Consider the following 12228-nt stretch of genomic DNA (forward strand, 5'->3'; position numbering starts at 1 on the left):
GGACCTGCCCAAAATTATATTATTAATAATATTTACCTAACAAGTTATTGTTTATAAATTTTCAGTGTAAATATAGATATTCTTTTTAACAAAATTTAATAAAATTTTTAAATTATATCACATAGATAAAGATTTCTGTATTGATAGATTTTTTAAAAATTGATTGTTAACAATTTTTTTTTTAATATATAGTAGTTAAATATTACAAAAATTATAATTTTATACAAATAATAATTATTTTAGTTTTTTATACACATATTTATTTATTTACTTACTTATTTATAATAATATGAAATTACTGTTCTTAAAACATTGATGTTGCATGACTCGTTGAAGTTTTACGTGGTAGTCAATGGAGATATCTTACGTTTCTACGTCTAATTGATGCACGTCTTCCACATAAAATTCTTTTAAATGCATGTCGAAATTCTGGACTAAATATTGTATATATTATTGGATTTAATGTAGAATTAAAATATCCAAGCCATAAAAAGAAAGCGATAACGTATTGATGAAACATTCCAGAATCGCCAGGTAATAATACAGCCATTATAAAAAATGGTAACCAGCAAACAACAAATGCTCCTGTTATTATCGCCAGTGTTTTTGCTGCCTGAAAAATATTTAAAAAAAAACAAATTAGTTATTGGTATATAATGTATGTGTATGTATATATAAATATCACAAACTTTAGGTAGTTAAAAAAAAAGTAGAAGATTGATTCTAATTTTACATGAAATATTTTGCTTTAATAACATATCAGAAAAATATATTTGCTATTAGAAAAATGAAGTAATAATTGCTTCTTTGATTTTAGCAAGGCTTTTCATCTTGCTATAAAAAATATTATAGTTTTGGCTCAATAATTACGCTTCTTATAGATTTCAACGTGTTGAAATTTCTTTTAACACAACAAAAAATAGTATAAAAAAAATACTGAAATATGAGTTAGAAAAAAATTTGTGATAATCGTGTTGTTACTACATTAGGAAGGATATTTTTTCAAACATTAATAAGTTAAGGATTCTAAAAAGGAAACTGCTTTGTGCTGATGTCAAATTTATCCACAGGAAAAACTTTTTAAAAGTATGGTAACAAGTTGTATATTTTATGGTTCAGAGAAGTGATCATAGTAATAAAGTATATAGAATTACTCTGGGGGTTTATAGTAGAAACAATAACACTAAACACAAAATTTGTATCTAACAACATGTTATACAACTTTTCTTACTGTAATTTGAGAATTGATTTCAAATATGCTATTGAAATTGTGTTACCACGTAAAGGTTTTTGCATAAATCATAAATTTGTAATTTTTTTTTAATAATAAACTCATTTTGATCAACTAATGGTTACAATTAAGAATAGTTTCTATATTTTTACTTTTAAACAATATGCATACATGCTTAATAAAGAAAAAATAAATATATACACTGTATCGTGAGAAGTAGACTTGTATAAACATGTCTGTATGATGAAATCATACACACATCTGTTGTTGGCTACTACGAAGCATAAAATCTTATTCAGTCTAGCTTCACTTGTCTATACTGTGTGTTGTGTTTCTCAGAGTTATTAATGATTTGCTACATATTCATCGATTCTTTTTAATACAATAGTGATTTTTCTCATTTTTGATTGCTACAACGTAGCTTCTACAAAAGTTTGTGAATGTTCAAATCATCCAGACAATTTTTATTACGTCTGTGATAAATTTATGTCTAAATCTCAAAGAAAATGTCTGAATTGATAAAAACAGCAAGTGTTGCATCAGAAAAAAAGTCACGTGATGGGAAAATCGTAGGATTTTCCCATCTGACAACTGTGTTGTCAGATTTTTTTATAATTAAAATTAAAATGATAAAATGTAAAATTTTATTAATATTGTCATTATGAGAAATATGTTAAGTCTTACTTGACAATGTAAAATATTGCTTTGTTAAATTATTGTTTTCATCAAATCATTTTCGATGCAATTCTACGTAAATTTGTTATTTTATGTTACCTCTAGTTATTCTCCGAGAAAGTACCTTTGACCATTGCCATTTTATACTTAAAATAATTTACAACTGTATTAAATTGTGAAAAACCAACAAATTTTTTTTTCTTCTGCATCTGTTATTGTTCACAAGAGTGATTGTTATTTATTATAATAAAATGTTTTATAATTTACAATTACAGTTTATTATAATTTAATATCATCTAATGAATAATAATTTTAAATAAATAATTAATTAGAAAAAGTTTTTATTCTACGACAGTTAAGAAAAGTTATACATTAAATAAAATCATGAATTCAAATTGTGTTACAGTTTGTTGTGTTTGTAGAAAAAGTTAGTAAAAGTTTTAAAGTTAATTGGTATAAGTTAAATTGTTCTTATAAAGGTTTATTGTATGAAAGAAACAATTAGATTAAAAGTAATAATAAATAATTGAAATACGAATAACAAAGAAGTAAGGATAATTGTTCTTTTTTTTACTTTTGTTTTTATGTTTATTTTATTCAATGAAGAGGTTATATGTAAAATTATAATAGTATTTAAACAATAATTGAAATAATTAATTTTTTCCTTTAGAAGACAAAAATCATTAAGAAAGTTGTTATAAATGAGGAAAATTAAATGCGTTATAATTTTAAAGTATTAGAACATAGTTGGTCGTTATGAAACATTAAATAAAAAAAAAAAAGACCAATAGAATTTGTTATGTTCACAGATAAAAATTATTGTATAAAGGTTATAATATTTTTGTTTTAATATAATTATAATTTTTAATTACTTTCAGTTAAATTAAATGCCTTCACTGTAGTATACTAATAAGCTATTTTATCCAAAATTATGAAAAATTTTTAAGTAAAATAAAATTAAGTTGAACACTGTAAAAATTATAATTGGTTATTAGTCTTAATTAAGTAAATTTACATATCTGATTCAATGAAATTGAACATAATACTCTCTCTTTTTTCTGTTTAGCCTATGGTATTACCGTATGGTATTACTTCAGAGGATGATATGTATGAATCTATATGAAGTGTTGTCTTGTACAGTCTCAGGTCAACTATTCCTGAGGTGTATGGTTAATCAAAACCCAACGACTAAAGAACATTGGTATTTATGATCTAGTATTCAAATCTGTATAAAAGTAACTGCCTTTACTAGGATTTGAACCTTACTACTAATTTGAACATAACACTAGTAACCTTTATCATACTTTTGTGAGATATTTTGTTTTTTGTTTTTTATTTATGAAATAGGCAAATCTATTCAACAAAACATTTTGGGTGAATTCCAAATTTACACTTATTACATGAAAATGTCGTTGTACTTTTACATTATCGACAACAGATTCTTCTTTTATTTACATATTTTTCAGGAAGATGCTTGTCAACTGAGTTGTAGCAGTTGAAAACACTATTGGTCATCCAAGTCTCTGCATTTGTGGAACAGCGGTTTCTTCCATGTTATTTGCCTCTGATGATGATAATAATGCGATAACTACAAGTTGTTGAAATTTGAGTCGCTTGACTTGTTCTTTGTGGATGTATTGGTAAATCTTTCAGGGATTTACCAAAGCTACATCAAGAAAGTTTTAAAACAAAGTCCAACACCATTTTTTTACTTTCATTGTTATTCGATAGTCGCTGACACCATTGTCCAGTCAATCCACCCCACTTGTGTAGCGGTTGTATTGCTTGATGAGATCTGCTTGTTGGATTGAAATTTTCTTTTTTTTTACCTTAGAAAACCTTTTAACATTGTTCAGAGGTTTAGTGGACTAAATATTTGTAATTAGAGTAACAGGAGAGTTGTCGTTCGATTTTGTAATAAAAATTGAATCTGTGGTATAAAATTAATAATCGTACATCCCACGATGTTTCTTTCACAAAGAATGAGAAAAGGACAGTTTTGAATTCTATTTTCATTAACTGTTACAAAAAAGCCTTCCTTGTTCACTAAACTTAACAATTTGTACGAACTAAAAAACTGTAAAATAAATGCTGTGCTTTCCAGGATTGTTTACAATGTGTAATAAATTTTGAACAAATAAAGCATCTAATTCAAGACTAGAATCTACTGCTTCTTTTCCTTGATAAAGAGGAGAGTTGTAAAGATATCCTTACAAAGAACATAAACACATACCATGTAGCCAAAGCGCACAGGTTTTCCTTTCATAAACATTTTACAAGAATGGCGACCAAATTATGGTAATCATCTCTTCATCTTTTGAAAGGTGGTGAACAAATACATCGTGTTTGCCGAAGTTTTCATTCAGAAGATCAATGTAAAGCTGCACTTTAGAGAACTTATTTGTAGTATTTAACGTGTCATTATCAGCCAAATGTAAATTTCTATGTATATCTCTATACTGCTGGTGGCTCACAGCTTTCATTACGAATATTCATTGCCAAAAATGCAATATTGATCTTTTTCTGTTTAGATATAGGCATAGTAAATAATTGACAGTAAATAAGTTTACACAGAAAAACTGTCGCCCTTTTTGAATATGTAATAATTAATTAAATGTATCAGCACATATGTTGGCGCAGGTACTGAAAGCCTATGTACTAGCATTTTACATGCATTGGCCTCTCTGTTACAAGCAAAACTAAAATAATTTGTTACTTTTAGTTAGTCTGATCGTTTTTTATGCAAGAAACTTATTAAATATTTTTTTTGTTTTTTTTTTGTAATTTGCAATGTAATTTACTGAAATATTTTATCGCAAAAAATACCTAATTTTAAATGTATATTATTAAAAAAGTAATTAAAAATTAAACTTTAAAAATGAATGTAATAATAAATAATAAAAAAAAGGCATGAGTTGGGTAGTTATGGGAATGGTGGAGGCTCCAAAAAAAATTAAATACATATTTATTTTGCAGATTAAATGACATTAACATATATCATTATGAGAGTCAGGAAATTTTTACTAAATTGCTCAGTAAAAGTCAGGAAAACAAATCTTAAAATTTGATGGGAATAATATAATTTATCTACATATAATTAGCAATAATTTTTTCTTATTAATTATAATTATCAATTGATTTATTTATATATTACTTAAATAAATAAATCTATTGTATAAAATTATTTTTTTTTTGAAATAGTTATTTTTGGATTTTGTCCGTTGATTTCTACAAAAGGTTTAGCTTCTAAAGCCGTCCTCCCTCAGTTAAACCAACGACTACATTACTAAGAAGTCATGGAAAAGGATTTTTTTATAATCTTTTTAAGATTTAATTTTATGTTTTTTGTAATGCCAATAAAAATAAAATTTACAAACAATGCTATCATTTTAAAACTTTTTTTTTTGGTAAATTTGTGAGTTTGTTGAATGTTTACTGATTTTCTTAAAAGATATCAAAAAATTTGTTTGGTTTTTCTCTTTGTTATTGGTAAAGTTTATTATTTTAACTTTATTATTGTTCCCCTAGTTTCTTTTTTCATTTCTTTTATTCATTTGTTTTTTGTTTGTTTTTTTTTATTCTGGATATTGATATTTTTTAGGGTTTTGATTTTATATTTCTATTATTAGATTTGATTGATGTCTGTTCTGTTCTATTTTCTGCTTTGGGTGATAGAATCTGTGATTACATTATTGTTTAAATTCATTGTTTTCTGGTACAGTACTTTTTTTTTAGGTGCATTGTGAATTTTTTCTTTTTATACGTTTAGATTTTTTGTTTTTCATTGTACTGTGTTTCTGAATTGTGTTTTATTATATTATAAACCTACCTTTTTCTAAATGGTTTTTATCAATGTTTATTCATATATATTAAAATTACTTTTTTGTGCTCACTTATGATCGGTTTTTAGAAGCTTTTGAAATGTGGTGCTATAGGAGAATGTTAAAAATCAGATGGATAAAGTGACAAATGAAGAGGTATTGCGGCAAATAGATAAAGAAAGAAGCATTTGGAAAAATATAGTTAAAAGAAGAGACAGACTTAGGTGAATACGGGCTGGGCAAAAGGAATGAAAGAGGGGATCGACTTACAGAGTTTTGCACGAAGTATAATTTAGTAATTGCCAAAACCCGATTTAAAAATCATAATAGAAGAATATACACTTGGAAAAAGCCAGGCGATACTGCAAGGTATCAGATAGATTATATCATGGTTAAACAAAGATTTAGAAATCAACTCGTTGACTGCAAAACTTACCCTGGAGCAGACATTGATAGTGACCATAATTTAGTGATAATGAAATGTAGATTGGGGTTTAAAAACCTGAAGAAAAGGTGTCAGATGAATCGGTGGAGTTTAGAGAAGCTTGAGGAAGAGGAGGTAAAGACGTTTTTTGAGGAGGACATCGCAAGAGGTCTGAGTAAAAAGATAAGGTAGAAAATGTAGAAGAAGAATGGGAGAATGTTAAAAAGGAAATTCTTAAATCAGCAGAAGCAAACTTAGGCGGAATAAAGAGAACTGGTAGAAAACCTTGGGTTTCAGAGGATATATTGCAGCTGATGGATGAACGTAGAAAATATAAGAATGCTAGTGATGAAGAAAGTAAAAGGAATTATCGGCAATTAAGAAATGCTATAAACAGCAAGTGCGAACTGGCGAAAGAAGAGTGGATTAAAGAAAAGTGTTCAGAAGTGGAAAGAGAAATGAACATAGGTAAAATAGACGGAGCATACAGGTAAGTTAAGGAAAATTTTGGGGTACATAAATTAAAATCTAATAATGTGTTAAACAAAGATGGTACACGGAATACCTGTAGAATTACTGCGCAGTGCAGGTGAGGAAGCGATTGATAGATTATACAAACTGGTGTGTAATATTTATGAAAAAGGGGAATTTCCGTCAGACTTCAAAAAAAGTGTTATAGTCATGATACCAAAGAAAGCAGGGGCAGATAAATGTGAAGAATACAGAACAATTAGTTTAACTAGTCATGCATCAAAAATCTTAACTAGAATTCTATACAGAAGAATTGAGAGGAGAGTGGAAGAAGTGTTAGGAGAACACCAATTTGGTTTCAGGAAAATTATAGGGACAAGGGAAGCAATTTTAGGCCTCAGATTAATAGTAGAAGGAAGATTAAAGAAAAACAAACCAACATACTTGGCATTTATAGACCTAGAAAAGGCATTCGATAACGTAGACTGGAATAAAATGTTCAGCATTTTAAAAAAATTAGGGTTCAAATACAGTGATAGAAGAACAATTGCTAACATGTACAGGAACCAAACAGCAACAGTAATAATTGAAGAACATAAGAAAGAACCCGTAATAAGAAAGGGAGTCCGACAAGGATGTTCCCTATCTCCGTTACTTTTTAATCTTTACATGGAACTAGCAGTTAATGATGTTAAAGAACAATTTAGATTCGGAGTAACAGTACAAGGTGAAGAGATAAAGATGCTACGATTTGCTGATGAGGTATACTGAAATGAAACGACTAGCACTAGATAGGGAATCTTGGAGAGCTGCATCAAACCAGTCAAATGACTGAAGACAAAAAAAAGAAAAAATGATCGGTTTCTGGTTTTATAGGTTTCATCCAACTCTTACATATAGATACACACCCACAAACACCCAAAATGTAACAAAGAGAGTGGGAGAGAAAGAGATAGGGTATTTTTCTGGAGATTCCTGGTGTACATTTAAAACTATATTTTTTTAATTAAATATATTCATATAAACTTAGGTTAAGTAATGCTCCATTTTTATATCATGGCTAGTTAAAAATTTTATCCCAATTTTTGCTCTGATGGTAAAAATAGACAATACTGAAATTTTTTATGCATAAATTATGGTTTAAAATTGGTTTGATATCTTCTAACCCGAAATATTAAAAAAAAAAAATAAATCCCTGAACTGTGTTTGTTATAGAATTGATAAAAATTGTTATAAAACTAAAAAATTAATCGTTAAATACAATTTTTTTTGTATTCCTTCTTTATATTATTATAAATCACATTGAGTTTGTTTACATTTTATAAATTTTTGTTTTGGTTGATTATATCGCTGCATAAGCTTGAAGCTTGTGGATTAGATATGAAAATGGAATGTTGTAGCACATGAAAAATGCCATGTCTACCTGGGATTCGAATCTAGAATCTCCACATGAAAGGTCAAAATGTTATTACCACTCTGTCGCGAATAATAACCACTGTGGTGTCTCATCATCGGAAATCAGTTGTTTAACAGCTGATTTTCAAAGTTGAAGGTTTAAATCCCAGTAAAATTTAGTTTCTTTTATATAGATTTGAATACTAGACAGCAGATACCTGTGTGTACTTTGGTGGTTGGGGTTCAATTAACCTTATCTCTTAGGAATGGTGGGCCTGATTTTGTACAAGACTACACACTACATTTATATGTCATCCTTATCTCATTGGGTCATGGGTAGGTTGTTTATTGTTCACTTCTTTCTTTTTCCCCGTTTAGCCTCCGGTAACTACCGTTTAGATAATACTTCAGAGGATGATATGTATGAGTGTGAATGAAGTGTAGTCTTGTACATTCTCAGTTCGACCATTTCTGAGATGTGTGGTTAATTGAAAACCCAACCACCAAAAAACACGATCTAGTATTCAAATCCGTGTAAAAATAGCTGGCTTTACTAGGACTGGAACGCTGGAACTCTCGACTTCCAAATCAGCTGATTTGGGAAGACGCGTTCACCACTAGACCAACCCAGTGGGTTGTTTATTGTTCACTAATTGAAGAGATTGCAACATTCATATTAGGAGAATGAAATACAGTCTTCATAAAAGAATGGTAGGTTTCTGTAATTAAAATGAAGGCAGTAGGGAAATTTTGAGAAGTTATGTTGGTACCTCGATAGCCTACAACCTAAAAGTTTGTGTAACAGTATTTCAAACCACCACACCACTTTTTGTATTGTTGATGAAGTTTGTTTAGTTTGTTACTTTACTATATTCAATGTTCAAGAAAAAGCAAAGTGTGCTTTGTGGCAGGCTGAATTAAAGTATGTAATTTTAGTTCAATGTGCATTTCAATGTGAATATGGAAAAGAGCACCTCATGAAAATAATATATGACGTTGTTTCAAAACGTTCGAAGAAACTGGATCTATCCTTAAGGAAAATTCAACCAGCTGACCATGAGTATCAGATGAAACTGTTGAACGAATTAGACAATCTGCAATCAGAAGTTTTAACTAATCCATTTCTCATCGAAGCCTTGAGTTAGATATTTTGGAAACAACAATTCACACAGTTTTAGACAAAAGATTGAAATCATATGTGTATAAAATTCAGTTACTGCAGGAATTGAAACCTGATGATAAATTTCAGATAAATTTAAGAAAAGTTTCAGTTTCTTTGATGAAATTTTCCACAAAATTAATAAAATGAACCATTTTTAGGTGATATTCTTGTTACGGATGAAGATACATTCCATATTAATGGGTGTATTAACAGACACAATTCACAAATATGGGAATCTGAAAATACACATGTAATTTTTAAGAAATGACATGAAACGCCTAAAGTTAATGTTTGGTATGGTGGGATTAAAAATCATGTAATCATTTAATTTTTTGTTCACTGAAAAGACTATTAATGGAAATGTTTATCTCAATGTGTTAAACAATTGTTGCTTTCCTCAACTGAATGAACTTGAAAACACAATGAATTCATCTCCAACAAAATAGCGCTCTCTCATACTTTAATGACTTGAACGGAAAATTTGGACATGGAGGGATAGGTCCGCAAGGACCTATACGCTGGCCTCCAAGAAGTTCAGGCCTGAGACTTAGTTAGATTTTACTTTGGGGTATGATGTGTCTTATTGGAAAATTTTATTAATAATTATAAGATGTATATGTATCTTATTATGTATTATTAGTTAATTTTTGTTTGTAATTACATAAACTGAATTAATTGTTCATTGCTATAAAATGTGATAACATTTTCCGAAATTATTGACAACTTGTTTTCAAATTAAATACATTGAAATTGTTTTTCTGAAAAAGTTATTTTGCAGCGAATTTAGTTTTGTTTATTCAGTGTAGTAATTAGCGTTGTTAAAAGCACATAATAATGTTATTGGAAATTCCAGTATAAATTAGGTTTAAAATGTAAATGATACGTTGTAAAGAATCATTAAGAAGATTGATTTCTGTTTAATTTAAATAATTTAGTAGTAGATAAGTTTAAAGTGTTAATTAATTTCGTCATGTGATCCAAATCAATTATATTTGATATTTTTTATTTTCCTATCTAGCACTATTGCGGAGCTATAACTGTAGAAAGGAAAGCATTGCAATAAAGCCATATATGGTTTTCACCAGATCTTGACATTTTGAAACCTAAGGAACCCAAAAAACCCAAACTGAAATTTTCCGCGCGCGCGCGCGCGCGCGTGTGTGTATGTGGCATTATTTGGTGTATCTCTGTAAATCACCTTATATCTCCAGAATTACTGAACCGAGTTTGAACAAACGTGGTCAGATTACTTGTGTATATGTGGCACCAATGCCATTAAATTTTTAACTCAAAATCTGAGGGGGGTGAGGCTGTAGAGCAAGGTTACCCTCAGTATCTCAAGATTTCAATTAATTATGGTCTTATTTTTCTTAGGCACATTTGTTAACAATTAAAAAAATAATAATATTTGCAAAAATATTTTACAAAATCGCATCCCCACCCACTCCAAAAAATGCTCTAAGCTAGTGTCTAAGTGGGTACACTGCGTTAATAGTAAGTACCCCAAGGAGTGCTATTGTAGCATTGTCGTATTTTTAATTAAGTTGTGTGTGTAAGCCGTGCATCAGAAAAAAGCCATGTGACAGGAAAGCCCTACAACTGTGTTCGTCACCTTTTTGTTATATTGCAATGCAGTGTAAAACTATCCATAAAATTCCCATATATGTATGTGTCCTGTTTCTACAATATGATATGCTAAGGCAAATAGTTGACACTTGTGTGTTCTTTATACCTATCCAATGTAATATTTTGTGTAAACATTTCAGTTTGTTCTAGATTGCTGTGTTTTTCATTGTGTATTTTTAACTTACTATTGAATCTTATGTACTTTGTTTGTATTTCTATAAGTTATTTTGTAATTTTTTCTGAAAACATAACTAAAAAAGAAAGATGTACGTTCGTGCTATATTGGATTGTTAGATATATTGCCGATAAGTTTGTCAGTTGTAACAGGTTTTCTATTTGTTTTAAATTATAGTTATTGTTTTCTACAGGAGTGCGATATCATATGTTGAAAAAACAACCTCGTGTGAGAATTTTCATGTAGTTGAATAGCAAATTTTTACCTTTCAGTTCATATTTAATATTCATTTAATATTTTATTGATTTGTTTTCATTATTTTTTTTTTTTATATGAAATTAATGTTTTTTTTTAATGAAATTTATTGATAAAATTATAAAAAAAATTCTTCAATATTGAGAGAAGTAACCTGTAGATATTTTTCACTTTTAATTATTTTAATATTGATATGAAGTATTTTCATATCATTATAAAATGGAAAAATCATTGAAGTGAAAATAAAAACTTAGTAGAGAGGAAATATTTAAAATCAAGAGTTAAAAGTAAAAATATTTTACTTTATTTTAGATTGAAGAAATGCATCCAACCATTCAAGTGTCTTATAAAAAAAAAATGTTTGCGTTAAAAAGAATTGTACCGCATATTTATTTACATATTTTATTTTAATTCCATTTCTATTTTAAACAAAATTCATTTTTTTTAGCGGTGTACATCTTTGTCTTTTAACAATTTAACACACTGCACCAGTTATTTTATGAATAATTGTTTTTGTATTTTACTGTGTAGTAACTTAAATTTATTCATATTTACTGAAAAGGTTAAAATGAGAATTTTACAGGTCAAAAGAAACATAAATAACTCTAAAAATTAAGCAGTAAAATCTTATATATATATATATATATATATATATATATATATTGTATTTGGTTGTTTGTGTATCTAAAATAGAATACTGCAGAGATTTGAAAAGGTTTTATACTAAGAATGATGGTTAAATCTAATTCAGTAGCAAAACAAAGGGTGCATCCGTCCTTCCTTAGTATTATTCTACAGTGAATTTAAAAGAACAGGAAATTTTTACGAAAAGTTCATAAAATATAATTCTATTTATCTGAATAAATTAAAGTTAAATTATGGTTTCTTAAATTTTACTTTTTTGTTTTATTATGTAATTTACATTTATTCTTTTAGTTTGTTTATTTAAAAAAAATATATATATATATATAAATAAATTTTAAAGTTTGTGCT

General features: G+C 28.1%; 1 protein-coding gene across 1 annotated transcript in view; it reads right to left on the minus strand.

Moving 5' to 3' along the window:
- Positions 1-330: 330 nt before the first annotated feature.
- The window catches only part of LOC142333705 (5-hydroxytryptamine receptor-like), a 738869-nt gene continuing 726971 nt past the window's right edge, over positions 331-12228 (minus strand). The window contains exon 8 of the mRNA XM_075381137.1: positions 331-613. Coding sequence (XP_075237252.1) covers positions 350-613 — 264 coding nt within the window. The 3' untranslated portion in view covers positions 331-349. The remainder of the gene's footprint in view (positions 614-12228) is intronic.

Source organism: Lycorma delicatula, chromosome 13, assembly GCF_047948215.1.
Source record: "Lycorma delicatula isolate Av1 chromosome 13, ASM4794821v1, whole genome shotgun sequence".
Classification (NCBI taxonomy): Eukaryota; Metazoa; Arthropoda; class Insecta; order Hemiptera; family Fulgoridae; genus Lycorma; species Lycorma delicatula.